Below are 19,951 nucleotides of genomic sequence, written 5' to 3' on the forward strand. Positions count from 1 at the left end.
ATAGCATTATATGCTGATGATGTATTGTTTACTTTGGCAGACCCTGAGCACTCCTTACAGGGTTTACTACCGGAATTAGAGGCGTTTGGACGGGTGTCGGGTTTTAAGGTAAAGAAAAATCGGAGATACTGCCGGTATATCTATCTCCTACTTTGATTACCTATTTAAAACAGCAGTTTCCCTTTACATGAGCAAAGCATTCTGTTAAATACTTAGGAGTTCAGTTAAGTTCAGACTGTAAAGATTTGTTTGATTTAAATTATCATCCGCTGTTAAAGCGGGCGGTGCGGGATTTACAGATTTGGGATAGGTTGACCCTTACGTGGCTGGGTAGGATTGCGGCTATTAAAATGACTTTTCTTTCGTGACTGGCATACCTATTCCAAATGCTTCCTTGTATGGTCCCTCCTCAATACTTAAGAGGGCTTCAGGCTAAGATTTTCTCCTTTATTTGGAAGCGGAGGCCACCTAGGGTGGCTCGGGCAGTGCTTTATCAGTCTAAAGCAGAAGGGGGATTGGGAGTGCCCAATCTGCTAAAATATTATGTGGCTTCCCAACTGCGGGCACTAGTAGATCTTCACAATCTTAAGATGATTAAACAATGGGTTCAGTTAGAGAGAGATATCGTGGCTTCTCTGTTGATAGAGGATCTGTTCTCGGGTAGGAGGGCTCGTACCCTTGACCTTTCTGTTATTACGCCCTGTTTAGCTACCACTGTGACATTATGGCAGCGCTGGAGGAAACAATTGGTAGGGGAACGCACTTATCTATATTCCACCAGAATTAGGGGTTGCGAGGAGTTTCCTGCAGGAAAAGGGGGGAAATATTTCAGGCTTGGGCACAACAGGGGTTGTGTACTCTTGGACAGTGGTGGTTTGATCAGGGGGTGAAGTCTTTTGAGGAAGTGGGACATGTCTATCAGTTACCTTCAGCAGAAAGGTTTGCGTACATACAACTGCGACATTTTCTGCTCTCTAAAACAGTGCGGGCGGATATGCTTAAGGGGAAAACGCTCATTGAAGTGTATTGTGAAAAAGCTCATTTGATAAAGGGGGTAATTTCCAAGATATATGCTCTACTTAATAGAGTGGTGACTCACAAGTTGTGGCATATTCAAGCTTGGGAAACAGATTGTGGAGCTCCGTTTACAGTGGGGGACTGGGATGAGTGTTTCTTGGCAATTAGCCGCAGTTCTATAGCTGCTCAGCTGATAGAAAATAGCTGAAAAATGTTATTTCGCTGGTATGTCACCCCTTGTAAATTGAAGAAAATGGGAATATGTGGGGACTCCTTATGCTGGAGGAAATGTGGGCATGAGGGTGATTTTTATCATATGTGGTGGACGTGTCCAGAGGTCAAAATATTGTGGACTCATGCAGAAAGCTGGCTACAGAATTTACTACATCTTGACATACAGCTCCGCCCCAGGGAGATGCTGCTGAATTTTCTAGACAATAGGGTGAAAATAGAACATGGTTATTTTATCAGAGCCATGGCCAATGCGGTACGTGGAGAAATAGCCCAGCATTGGAAAGACACACGAGCACCCTCTTTCTCGGCGGTACTACACAGATCGAAGTGGATTTCTCATATGGAGTACCTGACAGCCTTGCGCAGTGACTCGGTGGTAAAATACCATAAAACGTGGCAACCATTTAAGCAATGGACAGATTCCCACACAGATTGAGTACGGAGCGGGGTGGGGGTTTCAGGGGGGGGGGGATTATGAATGTAGTAGGTTTACTTTACTCAGTTGATAAGGTTATAATGGACCATATTGTTCAGATCATTGTACCAATTGTGAGTTGAAGCTACTGGTTCCGCCTTTTTGAGGTGTAATTGTTTATTGTAATGTGCTTTTATATGATGCGTAAACATTCTAATAAAAAGAAAATTACAAAAAAAACCCCATAAGCATTGGCAAATTAAGTGTAAAACATTGATAAGACAGCTGAAGAGAGAATTTGAATTGAAGTTGGCCATAGAGGCAAAAACGCATAATAAAAACTTTTTAAAATATATCAGAAGCAAGAAACCTGCGAGGGAGTCAGTTCGATCATTAGATGACAGAGGGGTTAAAGGGGCTCTTAGGGAAGATAAGGCCATTGCAGAAAGACTAAATGAATTCTTTGCTTCCGTGTTTACTAATGAGGATGTTGAGGAGATACCAGTTCCAGACATGGTTTTCAGGGGTTATGAGTCAGACGAACTGAATGAAATTACTGTGAACCTGGAAGATGTAATAGGCCAGATTGAAAAACTAAAGAGTAGCAAATCACCTGGACCCAGATGGTATGCATCCTAGGGTACAGAAGGAACTCAAAAATGAAATTTATTATCTGTTAAAATTTGTAACCTATCATTAAAATCATCCATTGTACCTGAAGACTGGAGGGTGGCCAATGTAACCCCAATATTTAAAAAAGGCTCCAGGGGTTATCCAGGTAACTATAGACCAGTGAGCCTGACTTCAGTGCTGGGAAAAATGGTGGAAACTATTCTCAAGATCAAAATCGTAGAGCATATAGAAAGACATGGTTTAATGGAACACAGTCAACATGGATTTACCCAAGGGAAGTCTTGCCTAACAAATCTGCTTCATTTTTTTGAAGGGGTTAATAAACATGTGGATAAAGGTGAACCGGTAAATGTAGTGTATTTGGATTTTCAGAAGGCGTTTGACAAAGTCCCTCATGAGAGGCTTCTAAGAAAACTAAAATGTCATGGGATAGGAGGCGATGTCCTTTTGTGGATTACAAACTGGTTAAAAGACAGGAAACAGAGAGTAGGATTAAATGGTCAATTTTCTCAGTGGAAAAGGGTAAACAGTGGAGTGCCTCAGGGATCTGTACTTGGACCGGTGCTTTTCAATATATATATAAATGATCTGGAAAGGAATACGATGAGTGAGGTTATCAAATTTGCGGATGATACAAAATTATTCAGAGTAGTTAAATCACAAGCGGATTGTGATCCATTACAGGAGGACCTTGCAAGACTGGAAGATTGGGCATCCAAATGGCAGATGAAATTTAATGTGGACAGGTGCAAGGTGTTGCATATAGGAAAAAATAACCCTTGCTGTAGTTACACGGTGTTAGGTTCCATATTAGGAGCTACCACCCAGGAAAAAGATCTAGGCATCATAGTGGATAATACTTTAAAATCATCGGCTCAGTGTGCTGCAGCAGTTAAAAAAGCAAACAATGTTAGGAATTATTAGGAAGGGAATGGTTAATAAAACGGAAAATGTCATAATGCCTCTATATTGCTCCATGGTGAGACCGCACCTGGAATACTGTGTACAATTCTGGTCGCCGCATCTCAAAAAAGATATAGTTGCGATGGAGAAGGTACAGAGAAGGGCAACCAAAATGATAAAGAAGATGGAACAGCTACCCTATGAGGAAAGGCTGAAGAGGTTAGGGCTGTTCAGCTTGGAGAAGAGATGGCTGAGGGGGGATATGATAGAGGTCTTTACGATCATGCGAGGTCTTGAACGAGTAGATGTGAATCGGTTATTTACACTTTCGAATAATAGAAGGATTAGGGGGCATTCCATGAAGTTAGCAAGTAGCACATTTAAGACTAATCGGAGAAAATTCTTTTTCACTCTACGCACAATAAAGCTCTGGAATTTGTTGCCAGAGGATGTGGTTAGTGCAGTTAGTGTAGCTGGGTTCAACAAAGGTTTGGATAAGTTCTTGGAGGAGAAGTCCATTAACGGCTATTAATCAAATTTACTTAGGGAATAGCCACTGCTATTAATTGCATCAGTAGCATGGGATCTTCTTAGTGTTTGGGTAATTGCCAGGTTCTTGTGGCCTGGTTTGACCTCTCTTGGAAACTGGATGCTGGGCTTGATGGACCCTTGGTCTGACCCAGCATGGCAATTTCTTATGTTCTTATGTATTTCTGAATCCCGCCCTGGATCGCCTCTTTTCCCCTGGTACAATATATGTGCAAAACTGAAAATGCACACGTACTCTCAAGGGATATAAAATAGAATATAGATGTATATAAGCTACTTAGGCATGGCTATGCTATTTATGTGTGTGAGACGTCTTTGACAGTTCAATCCATGGTGAATGAATACAAAGGAACATTGATCCTCCGTAGTTCCTCTTACAGTGAACAAATTATCTGTCAAAAGCAAAGAAAATAGGATGAGCTGTTTAAGCAAATTTAGTGATCAAGTGGGTGGGGTATTTTATTTTAACTATTTCTTTGGTTTAATGCTTCACAGTCCTTAGGACTTTAAGGTATATTTATAGACAGTGATTAAATTGCAGCTAACATTAAATTTTTAAGGCTGAGACCAGAAATTGATAAAATTTGATTTCTTCCCAGTGTAAGAAGATATGTGTACTAAAATGTATTCTTTGCTGAAAGGTACTCAAGCGTAGAATTATAAACCAAAATTGGATGGCTAGGGGGCTCTAGAAGAATATTGGACATTTCTCTGTTAGTGAGAGAGGGTGCTCAGGATGTTATTTCCACAAAAAAAGTACAGTATCGCTGTTATGCCCATGTTCGAGCAGAGAGGGTATGAAGCTTCAGAATTTATTATTTAGCCATTTGTAATACAGATTTTTCCAAGCTAGATTTTTATTTCATGTGAAGGGACAAGCCTTTGGTTGTGACAGTGTTCTGAAATATGTGCCAGTGCTATCCCAATGTATATGCCTTTCTTTGATTTGGCACTTCTTAAATGTGGAACTAACAATGAATAAACCATTTCTTAATTTTTAAAAGTTAATTTATAAATGTATTTTTTTGTTTTAACTTGCAGAGAAAGCCAGGAAAGAAATGACAGCCAAAGGTTCCACAGGGCTGGAAATTATTCTCTGTACATTAGAGGTAATGCATCTTAATACTTACTTTATTAAATACAGAAGAAAGTGAGAAAAAATGCATATTGATTTGTATTGCTGATCTTGAGTAAGGAGGCATTGTTTTCCACTTTGTCTTTGTTTTAAAGTAAAATATGAATGGAAAAATACCACACCTCAGTTACCCGAAAATAAATTAAAAAATTAGGGCACGAATGTAACGTAGTAAGCACTGAAGCACAAGGGTGGGGAACATCTGGTCCTCGAGGGCTGCAATCCGTTCAGGTTTATTGAGGCAGTAAGCCGGCAAATCTACCTCATCCATATTCATTAGGGGTGTCCTGAAAACCCAACTAGTTTGTGGCCCACAAGGACCAGAGGTTCCCCACTCGTTACACTAAACGGTCAGTTTTCAAAGAGTAGATGCCAGAATGGACCCATTTGAAAATTGTCTAGGGCCGAATACCCAAACATTTGTGGCTAAAAAATGGGCAGTTATAGAATTGAACAGGACAGGGAAAAAGTTAAGTTAGCCGGCACGGATTTCAGTGCTAATTAATGCATCAAAATCTAAACAAATGAATTGTAGACCTAAATTTAGATTAAATTTCCAGCTGAAAAACTAGGAAGCCTGGCTGAAATCACCTAAATTTAGGTGGCTAAACATTAGGCACCTATGTGAATCACAGAGCATTTTTGGAAAAATGACCCCCCCTGAGATTTAAATGGAAACAGAGTAGAACTGAACAGAAAATTATAGATTTGAGAGACTGGAGAAGGAAATAACTTGTATTGCTACTGGCCAGCGCCATTTTGGTTTGAGATGGCAATGGGCCTGGCGCCTAGGGGATGCTTCGGGCCCCATTAGGCCACTAGGTTTTTAAAAGTATGCTGGGAGGGAGGCTAGGATGGGTTGAAAAGGGAGTTGGGAGTTTGTAACTGGGCAGACTTTTATAGAAAGGGGGGGAGGGGGGTCTCACAACACTCCTGAGGGTTTCAACAAGTTGGGGTTAGGGAGTAATCGATCGGGCTGCTATGGCTCTATAGGAACTGGCGGGGGGAGCATTGGGATGCACGTTAGCATCCTGACTCTCCCGGGGAAAGTTAGCTACAACATCAGGTGCCCCTCCAGCGTGGAGGCAGGAAGCACTGATGCGGCTTCCTCATGCTTCTCTGCTGTTGTCTCTTCCTCTGCCAGCGGGAGGCAGCCAGCAGATCTCACAATCCGCTGCCTCACTGCCAGCTGAAGGTCTCCCAGTGGTGTCTGTTACTAGGCCACCGTTATGCTTAGCCACAGCAAAAAAAACAACAAAAAAACCCTTTTCCCACCCACTCCTCCTCCTCCTTATCTCTCCCAGCATTGGGGCCTTTCAGCCCTCATGAAGGGCCACTTCCAGGCTAACAACAGGCAACCCAGCCTGAATCCCCCCTGATCAGTGTAAGTAAAAGCGTTTTCTTTTTAATTCAGAGGCCCAGAGGTTGAAAAGTGAGTGAGAGGGTGTGTGAGCAAGCGTGCAAATGTGTGTGAGCATGTGAGAGTTCATGTGAGAACGAGAGAGTGACTGTGAGCTAGCATGCATATGTGTGAGTATGCGAGTGTGTGAACCACTGTGCAGATATGTGAGCATTAGAATGCATGGGAGCCAGTATGTATGTGTGAGAGCATGTGTCGGCATCTCAGAGATTGTGTGTGTAGGAGCTTGAGAAAGTGTTATATGTTAGAGAGCATGCGTGTGTATATGTGTGTGAGAGCGCTTGAGCAAATGTGTATGAATGTGAGCGTGAAAGAGTAAGCATGCATGTGTCTGTATGTGTGTATCTGTGAGTGAGCACATGAAAGGGAGGAGAAAGTTTGTGTATCTCCTCCCTCTCCCTATCACTAACTAATCCACAAACATCTCATGGTGACTGGAATCAAAAGCTTCCAGGTATTGAAACCTGAGGATTTTTTAAAATCCTTATTAGTTTTAATTATTAGGTGTTATTTTATGTAAAATATTTTATTGGTATTTGGGAAATATTTTTATCAAATTATATTTGAGTTTTTAATTGATAGATGTTCTGTTCATCGGCTGTTTTGAAATATTTATTTTTATTAGTATGGATTTAGTAATATTTATCACTTATATTTCTTGATTTTATTTTTTAATGTTTCATGAGGAATGGTGGTGATTCTGTTTTTCCATTGTTGCACTGCTTACAGAATCTGGCTTGTTGAGGTTTCCAGTTCAGTTTTTTTAAAGGTTTGCACCAGCATCCTGGTTCCATCCTCTTTAAGGTGGAGCCCGTCCCTTTGGAAAAGATTACCCCACTTCCCCAGAAGGTTTTCCAGTTCCTTACAAAACTGATTCCCTCTTTTATGCACCATCATCTAATCCATGCATTGAGATTCTGGACTCTGCCTGCCTTTGGGGACCTGCACTTGGAACAGGGAGCATTTCTGGATGTTCTGGATTTGAGCTTTCTTCCTGAGAGCCTAAATTTGGCTTCCAAAACTTCCTTCCCACAATTTCACACTGGAGGACGTTTCAGGGGGAAGGAAGCGGCGTGGCAATGGGTAGATAGAGGGAGGGGGCCTGTAGAGTCTTTTCAGGGGGAGATATGGGGATAGTTGGAGGGGAGGGAGAGGAGTTATTGTGGAAAGGCCTGTTTAAAGAGCCATGTCTTGAGTTTTTTTTTTTGTTTTGTTTTTTTTAATTTCTGGGTGCATGGTTCAAGACGGAGGTCAGGAGGCATTGTGTTCCAGAGGGTAGGTCCTGCAATTGATAGAGCTCGGTCTTTCGTAGATTTGAGATTGGTGGTTTTAGGTGCGGGAGTAACTAGGGTACCTTTGTAGGCTGCTCTCATGGGTCTGTTCGAGGTGTAGAGGCGGAGGGAATTGTCTAGCCAGTGAATTTGTGGTTAGCTTTCCTTCAGGCGAGCTATGCAGAGTATGATTCCTGCTCTTCATTGAAAACTGGTAAATGGCTTCTCTAGCCCTTAGTTTGCTAGATATGTTCCTTCTTTTGGCCGAGCTCAGTGTTCCTGTTGGTTGAGAAATATGAATGTTTGGCTGTTGATGATAATCAACTATGATCAGTTTTATCCAAATGTTTGGCTTTTCCAGAGAATACTGTCAGGCTGATGTCAGGGCGGGACTACATAGCCATAACAGCTTTTGCTCCATCTCCATCTGCTGGCAGAGGTGCATAACCCATTCCTTGGAACTGATCTGCCCTTAGTAAAGGAAAAGAAATTATCAGGTAAGTAGTAATTTCTCCTTAGGTGTGATAGTGAAATACAAGGGGCCCTCTATCAGAATGTGAAATGTAAACTCATGATGTATGCAAATAATATTTTGATGTTTTAAGAGTTCTTCCATTCCAAGGATTTTACAGCATCTCTCATAGTTGCCTTTTCTAAGATATCCAGTTATAGAATAAATTGGTCCAAATCATAGGTACTTCATTTTCATTGTCTTAAAAGAGGATCTGGCACAATATTTGTTTAAGTGGGCTGAGTCTTATAATAAATACTTGGGCATTCTACTTAATAAAGACTGAGATGTAACAGTAAGCTTAATTTCCTAGCGTGTAGCAGATGGACTCATTACAAATGGGTATACTGTGCTCGTGCTAACAGTTGGAGACGGATCTGACGTCAGCACGTGGTACATATACCCCTGCAGGAAGTGCAGCAACTCAGTAATTTCCGTCTCCAAAGCAGTTTGGAGCTACTTCACGCTCGCTGAGCGTTTTTCCAAATTCTAACGACTAAATTTCATAAGAAGAATCCTACCAGATATTTCAGTCGCAGGCGAGATCCTCTATCCCAGGGGATCAACGCCCTGGTACGGCCATGGCCTCAGGGATCCTGCTATATGCCTTTCCCCCATGGCCCCTGCTGGGCGCCATTATACACAAGATTCAGCGACACAGAGGCCTAGTTCTTCTGGTGGCCCCGGACTGGCCAAGAAGACCCTGGTACGCAGACATGAGAAGACTATTGGCAGGGGATCCTCCACCCCTGCCTCCTCACAGGGACCTGCTGCGGCAAGGTCCCATCCTCCACGAGGATCCAGCTCAATTCTCTCTTACGGTCTGGCCATTGAGAGGGCTAGACTGAAGAAAAGGGGATACTCGGGGCCGGTAATAGATACCCTCCTCAGAGCACGCAAGTTCTCCACATCACTAACTTATATAAGGATCTGAAGAGTATTTGAAGCCTGGTGCGAAACTCACAGCACCAATCCATGTGCCGCTAAAATCCCCATTATTTTGGATTTCCTGCAAGATGGGCTCCAGAAGGGTCTGTCCCTCAATCAAGGTTCAGGTGGCAGCGCTATCCTGCTACGGCCCCAGGAGTGACTGCAACAGCATTGCCACACACCCAGACGTTTCACGTTTCCTGAAAGGAGTCAAACACATTCGCCCGCCACTGAAGTTGCCAGTGCCCCTGTGGAACCTCAACCTAGTTTTGGAATTCCTAGCGGGACCTGCCTTCAGACCCCTCCGAGGCCTGTCCCTCCGTTTGTTAACCTTGAAGATGGTGTTCTTGCTGGCCGTATGCTCAGCGCGCCGCATTTCAGAGCTACAAGCGCTGTCCTGCCGCGATCCGTTTCTCAGAATCACTGCAGGGGCTATCCATCTTCGCACAGTTCCCTCCTTCTTACCCAAAGTGGTCTCACACTTCCACCTCAACCAAACCATATCCTTGCCAACCACGGAAGGTTTGAAGAAGGTCGAATACTGCGCCATCTCGACATCGGCAGGCTGCTGTCCAGGTACGTGGAAATGTCGGAAGCAGTACGAAAGACGGACCACCTGTTCGTCCTTCACAGCGGGAAGAAGCAAGGGGAAGCGGCCTCACGGGCAACCATTGCCGCTGGATCAAAGAAGTTATCAAGGCGGCCTACGTAGAAGCGGGAAAGCCACCACCTCTGCGGGTCAAGGCTCACTCTACCAGAGCTCAAGCGGCCTCCTGGGCAGAAACTAGGATGCTGTTGCCTGCAGAGATATGCAGAGCGGCAACGTGGTCCTCCCTCCATGCCTTCTCCAGATTCTACCGTCTGGACGTCCAGGCCAGGGAGGACACAGCATTTGCAAGGGCAATCCTAAACAGACCTCGGGCAGCCTCCCACCCAGTCCGGGAGTAGCTTTTGTACATCCCATTTGTAATGAGTCCATCTGCTACACGCTAGGAAATGGAGAGATTACTTACCTGATAATCTTGTTTTCCTTAGTGTAGGCAGATGGACTCAGCATCCCGCCCGGCTGCCGATATACATGGGAATTCACCGATTCAAGGTAAGCCATGTTTTATTACATAGGGCATCCACCCTGCCCGGGTTTCGACGCCGTCCGGTTGAGAACACTGGCGGTCTCCAGCTACTGTCAATCGGTCAGGTTAATCATGATTCATGTAATCAATCGGTCAGTCACACATATATCCATAAAGCTTTTGCAAGGAAGATTACTGAGTTGCTGCACTTCCTGCAGGGGTATATGTACCATGTGCTGACGTCAAATCCGTCTCCAACTGCTAGCACGAGCACACTATACCTATTTGTATACTGAGTCCATCTGCCTACACTAAGGAAAACTAGATTATCAGGTAAGTAATCTCTCCAATATAGACAGAGTTCTATAGCTAATCTGGGATTTAACAACTAAATGGTTATGCTTACATTTACCTTTGTAGTGGAGATTAGATGCTTATAAATTGGTGAGAGCTCCAAAAATCTATTATGTTCTAGGGATGCTTCCTCTTTTCTGGATATTTTTGCAAAATGTTTAATAGACTACTGTTGAAGTTGTTGTGGAAAAATAAGATTCATTGTATAACTTTACAAAAACTGAAGTTGAATAAAGATAAAGAGGGATAGATTTCCCAGCTCTTTACATTTATCATCAAGCTTTTCCTCCGCAGCATTACTGCAGCATTTAGTAGTTTATTTATTTATTTATTTTGTATTTAATTTTTATTAAATTATAACATTTATAACAAAATGATATAATCAGGAATTCCAAAAAGTAACAATACATCTTATTACAAAAATATTATTTATCCCATAACATTTGGATATCTAGCCCACATCTAGGAGGAGTAAGAGAGGTCCGTCAGATATGCTGCTATTATTTCTAATGCAACCATTTCCCTTAACAACATCATATTTTAATCGATGACTTATCCCTTAAGAAACGCTCTAAATGTAAAGGGTCAATAAACACAAACTTATTATTTTGGAACATTATCTGGCACTTAAAGGGGAATTTTAAGAAAAAACTAGCTCCAATATCTAGAGCAGATTGCTTATAAGACAAGAATTGTTTCCTACGTGCCTGTGTTGCACGGGAAACATCAGGAAAGACCTGTATCTTTTGGCCACAAAAAATCTGATCTTTATTCTGAAAATATTTAGAAAAGAACAGGTCTTTCTCTTGCTTAATGAAAAAGATATTAGTAATGTTGCTCTAGAAAGAATGTTATCCATAGAGTCTTCTAAAAAGGTAAAGACCCCTGGACTTTCCAATACATCTATGCCTCCTTCTTGTGCTGTAACTTCTTCTTTTAGGCAAATACATCTTGGAAATTGTTGGGATTGTCTCTATTTCAAAGGATAAAATCTCTACTGCATATTTTTTAAACAGTTCAAAGGCTGACATTAATCTAGAGATGGAAAAATTTAATAATCGAAGATTACATGACCGTAATTCATTTTCAAGTAATTCTATCCTATTATGCAGTATCAGATTATCCTTAATGGATGATATTTATTTATTATTTATTTATTTTAAGTTTTTCTATACCGGCATTCACAATAGATATCGCATCATGTCGGTTTACAATTAACAAGTGGATAGGTAACAAAAAAGGTAAAAACTAATATTTATCTTAATAATAATAATAATAATAATCGTAGTAATAATAATAATAAAACATTAAACAAGAGAAGGCTAAGGTATGCAGTTACAATAAAACAAGGGAGTAATACAACTTGGAGCATAGAAAAGAAGCAGGGGATTAAATCGAAAGAACGTAAATGCCAGTCAATGTGCTTAAGGCATTAGTGAATTGTGTTTATGATGTAGGAATATTAATTATAAGGTAGGGATATTAGTTGCCGTGAATAAGGCAAAGTCTGAGTGCTTAGTTAATGATGGAGTAGGTTCAGTTTAGTTCAGGAAAGGCTTTCATGAATAGCCACGTTTTGAGTCTTTTCCTGAATGTGGGCAGGCAGGGTTCCTGTCTCAAATCTGGTGGGATGGAGTTCCACAGTGTTGGTCCTGCAGTGGAGAAAGCCCTGTCTCTGGTGGTTATGTGCCGCATGGATTTGGAGTGTGGTACTTGTAGGGTTTCTCTATAGGACTCTCTGATTGGTCTGTTGGATGTAAATTTTTTGAGAGGAATTTGAAGGTAGAGCTGAGAGTGTTGGTGTATAGCTTTGAAAATAGTTGTTATGGACTTATATATGATTCTGTAGTGAATTGGTAGCCAGTGCAGGTCTTTGAGGATTGGTGTTATGTTATGATATACTAGAGACCTGTAAATTATTAACTAAGGGGTTCAGATTTGCCACTGCTTGTTCTACTCTATTAGTCCTACCTTCCAAATCCACAAATTTTTCTCTGGTTTCCACAGAGAAAGTGTGTATTTTGGTGATAGAATTAGACAATTTCTTATCAATTTTAGCAGTTAACCTCCATAGATCTAATAAAGACACATTTTCTGGCTTGACATCATTCTCTACTTAATTACCTGAATCAAAAATTATTGCTGGACATTGAACTATTCCATTAACAGTAGTAGCCTCACCACCCATATTTGTTATACCTAAATGTATATTCCACTCTGGTGAGTTCCCCCTCCCTATTATGGTTTGGGGCTCACTTACAGTGGGGTCTATAACCACATTGGCCTCTAGTATACATTCCCTTGTTGGCTGTAAGGGAGGTTGTGAGGACCTGGGACTTAAGGAAACTCCCAATTGAGAGTTACCTTCTAAAGCGTCCGTAGCCTTGGACTCACCCATATGAACTATGTGGGAGTCCATGGGTCCAATCCTTCTCAGCATTGATGTTATTGGAGAGGAGGTATAGTTTTTGGATTTCTGTTTCCTTCCCATACCCAAAATTTTACCCAGGGGTGCCCCGCAGGGGCCTGGATATTATACTGTCCCAAGGGCGCCTACCAATGATATCACGAAAGGGTCCGCCCACTCGGTCCGGGCCTCCTCCCACCTCGTCCAGGAGTCAGGTATTTTTCTCTCAATTTGTTTCACAGCAACTGGATAAGGGTGCCTCTCAGCTCTCTGACCGCTCACTCCACTCCCCGGTTAGGTTGCCACAGAGCCCTAAATATTATACTGTCCCAAGGGCGCCTACCAATGACGTCACAAAAGGGTCCGCCCACTCGGTCCGCGCCTCCTCTCGCCTCGTCCAGGAGTCAGGTATTTTTCTCTCAATTTGCTTCACAGCAACTGGATAAGGGTGCCTCTCAGCTCTCTGACCGCTCACTCCACTCCCCCAGCAATCAGTAGTTTAGACCATAACATTTAACTAGCATGCCTGCCACCAAGGGAGTAATAGGGACAGTGTTTTGATGGTTCTCCTCTTTTCTATCTGGTAGAAACTAGTTTTGTGAGTTTGGGATCTAGTTATCCCACCAGGTGCACTATTCTTCCCACTTGTATTTAACGCTTATCTGGCGCTCTTAAAGATCATCAGTAAATCTGGAATACATTTCCAGATTATCTAATTTTATATTTCTTTGTGGTGAAATCATGACAGTGCTACCAAGAAGTTAAATCATTGCCTGAGCGAAATTAAGTAATGGATGGATGGAAACAAATTTAAAATAAACAAAAGACAGGGGTATTGTGCATGAGAAAGGCGAGCACTCTGATGTGTGGGGATGGCATTGTGACTTTGCAAAAGACCATGTATGTAGCCTAGGTATAAAGACTGATGCCACTCTGACCATGTAAGCACACATTTATTCTGTATTTAAGCGTTGCTCCTACTTCCTTCAGCAACTGTGAGTGATCTGTCCACATTTTGCATAATCTGATTTTGCTGAGGTGCTATTTATTTATTTATTTAAGGCTTTTTATATACCGACATTAGTATGCAAACATCATATCGGTTTACATTGTAACTAAAAGGAAGGAAAATACAATGAACATTATTATTATTGTGTTCCACTGTTATTGTGTCCCAGCTTGATTACTGTAACGACTTACACTTTTCTATGGCAAACCCAAAAATAATACCTAATTCAGAATGTTGAATGTTGCCACCAGGTTCCTAGTGGAAATAAAATTTAGAGAGCATGTTACCATGATTGTGACTACTCTATACTGGTTGCTTATTATGCAACGCATCAAGTTTAATGCTTCATCCATGGCATTTATATGGTATGGGACCAGCTTATATGAGGGAACGATTGCTGCTATATTTTAGCACCTCATTCATTACTCTCCACAGGGGGAAATTAGCAATCCCTTCTTCAAATTCCATAAGATTATCTATGGCCCAAAATCACTGCCTATAGACTAAAATACCAAGAACAATATATTTGTCACCTGATCTGATGTCCTTCAGATGATCTTTGAAAACCTTCCTTTTTGACTCTGCTTAGAATGCGGACATTTTGTGGTTGAATTGCTTTGCTGAGACTTTTGCCACTGCCACTGGGTTTTAATTCTTTTTATAATCTTGATGACAGGATTTGCATTTTTACGGATTGATTGTGATATGCATTTGTTTTTGATGTTATGGAATATTTGATGTTTAAAGTAATCCATGCCAGTTGTTTTCAGAAGGAGGAGAGAACTAAATAAAGCTAACTAAATAAATCAAATAAGGTTAAAGTGCACTCTTTTTATTTATGGCATTGTATGAGGTTCTTTAAACAAAACATTGATAGTTCTATATTCAACTTCTATTTTTTTACTATTTACCCCAAAAGATATTTATTATTTTTAAATTTTATTCATTTTTTCCCTTTTTCTAGGACCTTCATAACACTCCGCGGATATAGAGCAATGCTACTCCATTTTTTCACCGAATAGGGTCATTTTTAATCATTTCGTCCAAAATGTCCACACATACTTTTTAAAATATTTTTTTCTCTTGCTAAAAAACGCTAGCTTTGTTAAATGGTATTTAAAGTACTTCTTTTTTCGGGTGAGTATTTAGTTATCCAGTTCAAAGTCTAGTCCGACATGATCATGTTTCACTTCCCGCTTCATCACGAACACCTCCGGTATTATCAATTCTGTTTGGGGACTTTTCTCCTTTACAAATTATCCAAAAGTCCCTGGTGGTCCAGCGGGGGTCCCGGGAGCCATCTCCTGCTCTTGGGCAACGTTTTGTTTAAACAACATATTGGAGTCGTTGATCACCAAGAGGATTATACTGTCTTTATAATATTAGTGGTCACTATTGTATAAGGTTCTCCATAATGTTGAGAAATTAATAGGAACAACATGGCAATAATCCCTTAAAATGCCAATCTGACATTACTCATAATTAAGATTCAGAAAAAAGATGGAGGCAAAAGGCAAGCAAAAGGAATGTTGTCTTTGAACTAGCTTGTCAAAGATGGAAACTTTGATTACTTTTGGTGAATACAACTGGTCCAGTTGGTAAAACTTTAAGTGGCTTAAATTTTGATGTTGCATAAATTGCCTGTAAAATATGTATAACTTTGTTGAGTGCAGAACCAGAGTTCTTTACATATGTAGTGATATAACATCTTAAAATAGTGTCTGATTTTTATCAATTCATTAAGACTAACCTTGAGACTTTACTAGTACTGAAAACATTTGGAAAAAGGACATTAATGTGTCCTTAAATTCTAAATACTGGTTTATTTTTTGGGAAAAAGCCTTGCGTATAGTCTTTTGTCCGTTGCACAGACCATGTGTTTTGTGGCTCACGGGGCCATTTGTATGCCTTCAAAAACAGCTTAAATATTTTAAAAAGGAAATAAATGGTTCTGCATGCTTTGACAAGGTATGCTGTCTCATATGTTTTATTTCTGTTTTCATTGATTAGGTCTATTTATTTATTTATTTAAGTGTGGTTTTTTTTTTTCGCTGATAGCAATAACTCTTGCTATGCGGATTACAATAAATATCTTGAGAAAATAAAATACAATCAAATAGAACATTTTAAATATACTGCAAAGGGTATATGAGAGAATTTGTACAATATTAAGGTGCTAGTTAGTAGCAAAAGCCCGTCCAAGCACAGGGAGATACTATGAAGTCTAAGAAGTGCGTAATTGAGATGTGTGATAGCAGAATCCTACTCCCATCCCCTTTTTCCCTTATCGCCCCTTCCAAAGCCCTTTGATCCCCCTCACTCTCCTCTTTCACTTCTTTCCCCCCCCCATTCAGTCCTCTCACTCACCCTGGTTCCCTCTGCACAAATCCCCCTCCCCTTATGACTCACCCTAGTTCCCCCTCCCTCCCTACATGACCACCTCACTCTGGTTTCCCCCACAAATCCCTCATCCAGGTTCCCCTCCTCACCCCACAAGCCCCTCATTCACTCTGGTTCACTCCCCCCCACATTCATTTACCTCAGTTCACTTCTCCCCCAACTCCAGTTCACTCACTTGGGTCCCCCATTTCCCCTGGTTCGCTCACTTTCTCCTCATTGCTTCCCCTCTTTCATTTCCTCCCTCACTTGATCCCCTCCCTCACCTACCCAGCTTTCCTCCCCCTTCCAGACTCCCCTCATTCATCCTAGTTCCCCTCAGTCATTCTGATTCCTCCTCACTCACTCTCGTGTACTCCCCCCATTTCCCCTGGTTCATTTATTCCCCTACCCCCCTGATCCCTGGTTGGTTTGCTTTCCCCCCCCCATCCTGTGAGCCCCAGTTCACTCTTTCCCTGCGCCCTCCCCTCCTCCCCCCCAACTCTCTCACTCCCTGGTTCCTATCGGCCAAACAGGAGGAATAGGAGGATGGCAGTTGCCTTGCAGTGTCTCTGGCACATTCTCTCTCCTGCCTTGCTAGGCTCTGAAGGTCATGCTTTAAACTACATGATTCAAAGCGGGCCATTTAGGCCCCAGCAGAGGGAGTAGGGAGAATGTGCTGGAAGCACTGCAAGGCCACTGTCATCCTCCTCTTCCTGTTTGGCCAATAGGAGTTGGTGAGTGAGCGGGGCGGGGGGGAGAAGGTAAATTGTGTTATCCATTGCCACCAATATGTTTTTTCCAGAGTAAGCGGATGGGTGAGAGAGTAAATCCGCCATCCATTGCCACCAATATTTTTGTTCCGGGGTAGGCTCAATTTCCATACAGAGAGAGAGAGAGGCAGAGGAACTTAATTTGCATACTGACGATGCAGACACGGGGCAACTTTGCTCTTTAGATTTGGGAAACTTTACCATGTAAGATTATAATTTGGAAATCACTTGCTTTGGCGCACATATTTACTTCAGATAATAAATTGTCTTTGATGGTCAAAGTTCTACTTCAAAATTGAAAAAAACAGTGAAGCAATTGATACAAGTATTTGGTTGAAAACTGTTATCTAAGTATGAAATAGTTGCTGCTGAAAAGGTTAGCAGTTTTTAGCGGTTTTATTGTGCTAGGGAAAGAGATAGATGTACTCATTTCAGTATAAGTTCTGTAAGTACACAGTTTGTCTTTTCTGTGGTATGATGTTCAAATCTGTGTGCTGGGACTCTGTGCGTTGTAAGTTTATAGTGTTTATAATATATATTGTTTATAGGGGCGTAGCCATTACATTTATTTGGCGGGGGGTGGGCCCCCCCCCCCCCCCCCGCCCAAGGTTAATATGTCTGGGCATTGTGGCCAGTCCCCTGCCCTGGCCTGCCCCCCCCAATCCCTTACCCCATCTTATATGGGTCTTAACAGCAGTGGCTGCAAAACCATTTTAATTTCTGGCAGCGCTCTGTATTATGTCTCTTCACTGTCTCCCTGGCCTGTCTCTGCTGTTTGTCTTTCTTCCTCTGTGGTTAGGAAACTACTTTCTGTAAGTATTAATCTCTCGGGCTGCTGAAGAGCAGTTATGGAAATAGGCATCCAGCCCAGGCATTCCTGAACTTTGAAGAGACTGAGAGGAGGGGGATAAATAATTACCTGCCAAAAGAAAACAAACACTTTGATGGCCTCAAACCTTTACATGTCTAAGGCAATGGTGTTTCCCATTCAGGTTAGCCTCCTTAAAAGTGCAGGGATTATGTACTGGCCGGTGATTCCAATGTTTCCAGACCCTTGAACGCCTGCTTGTTTAAGGGGTTGACTCAGATGGGTCATGACATTTGCTGCTAAGGGTGTTGTGGACCTGAGCAGCACACGGACCCCAGAAGCAGGCTGAGCTCCAGATATGGATATGTGGATGAAACGATGATGCAGCGGAGAGGGTTTTAGAGTTGTTAGGCACTGGGGAACATCCTGGGGAAGGAGGGAGCCTATTCTGACGAGATGGGTCCACCTTATCTAGAGGGGGAACCAAGCTGCTGGAGCTAAGATTTAAAAAGGAGGTAGAGAAATGGGCTGAGTGGGAGGCAACGAAGAGCAGTGGTAAATGGAGTTTTCTCTGAAGATGGGGGTTTTTTTTTCATAGCAGTATGCCTCGGGGATCAAGTCCTTGGACTGGTTCTTTTCATCATTTTTGTAAGTGACATAATGGAAGGATTGTTGAGAAAGGTTTGTCTTTTTGTTGATGATATCAAAATCTATAACAGGGTGGGCAGTCAGGAATAAGTGGAAAACATAAGGAGGGATCTAGTGAAGCCCGAGGAATGGTTTAAGGTCTGACAGCTAAGATTTAATGCTAAAAAAATGCAGATGAATGCATTTAGGATATAAAAACCTAAGGGAAACATACAGTATTGGAGGTGAAATTCTTATAAGCACAAAAGAAGAGCAGGATCTGTGGGTAACTGTATCTGATGATTTTAAGGTGGCCAAACAAGTGGATAAAGCAACAGTGAAAGTCAGAAAGATGCTTGGTTGCATAGGGAGAGGAAGGTCAGCAGATAATGGGAGGCAATATTGCCCCTTTATAGATCCCTGGTGAGACCTCACTGGGAATACTGTGTACAATTCTGGAGACCGCTCCCACCAAAGGATATAAATAGGATGAAGTCTGTCCAGAGGGTGGCTACTAAAATGATCAGTGGTGTCGTTCTCCAGCATATGGGGATAGACTTGAAGATCTAAATATGTATGTCATAGAGGAAAGGCGAGTTAGGAGAAATATGATAGAGACATTCAAATATCTCAAAGGTTTCCATGCACAGGAGGTGAACCATAAAGTTCCTCCCTGTTTTGTGTAAACCGATTTGATATGGTTATTACCATGAAGGTCGGTATAGAAAATTGTTAAATAAATAAATAAATAGAACAAGGGGCCATGAGATGAGGTTGAATGTGGGTAGACTCAGGAGTAATCTTAGGAAATATTGCTTTATAGAGTGGGTGGTGGATGCATGAAACAGCCTCCCAGTGGAAGTGGTGGAGTCAAAAACAGTATCTGAATTCAAGGAAACATGGGATAAATACAAGGGGATCTCTAAGGAAGTGATGAGAATTATAATGCTAAATTAATTGGATGGGCCTTATGGTCTTTTTCTGCCGTCATGTTTCTTTTTCTAAGCTTTAAACTGGACTTTGAGGGAAATCTGACAGTCACTCAGAAGCACATTGTTTGGAGGGATTTATCTTCCAAAGATACTTACAAAAAAGGGAAGTTAGATTGTTTTTAAGGCTGATGTAGCTTAAATGGATGTAGACGGAGAACCCAGAAGTGAATGACTCTAAACTGCCTGTATCATTTGCTAACAAGCAGGTTGTGAATACAAAGGGAAATGGAAGTACAAACAAAAATCATACTTCAAAATGTCTGTGAATGCCAAAGTCTGAATAGTAAGATTGGTGAGTTAGAAGTATGGCATTATACAATGATATAGACATTATAGGCATTTCAGAGACGATGGTGGAAATATAACCAATGGGACGCTGATACAATGGTATCAATCATATTGACCTGATAAGGCTTTGGTGGAGGGATGGCACTATATGTAAAAGATGGAATACAGTCAAGTGTGATAAAAATCCTGCAGGAATCCTAATGCATGTGGAATCCTTATGGATAGC

At 41.7% G+C, this 19,951-nt stretch overlaps 1 protein-coding gene across 4 annotated transcripts in view; it reads left to right on the forward strand.

The window, feature by feature from the left end:
* The window catches only part of AGTPBP1 (ATP/GTP binding protein 1), a 567,598-nt gene that overhangs the window by 158,293 nt on the left and 389,354 nt on the right, over positions 1-19,951 (forward strand). For all 4 annotated transcript variants that reach the window (XM_029617286.1, XM_029617267.1, XM_029617279.1 and 1 more), the window contains one exon: positions 4,793-4,860. In XM_029617286.1, coding sequence (XP_029473146.1) covers positions 4,793-4,860 — 68 coding nt within the window. The remainder of the gene's footprint in view (positions 1-4,792; positions 4,861-19,951) is intronic.

The sequence above is a fragment of the Rhinatrema bivittatum genome, chromosome 1 (genome assembly GCF_901001135.1).
Source record: "Rhinatrema bivittatum chromosome 1, aRhiBiv1.1, whole genome shotgun sequence".
In the NCBI taxonomy this organism is placed as follows: Eukaryota; Metazoa; Chordata; class Amphibia; order Gymnophiona; family Rhinatrematidae; genus Rhinatrema; species Rhinatrema bivittatum.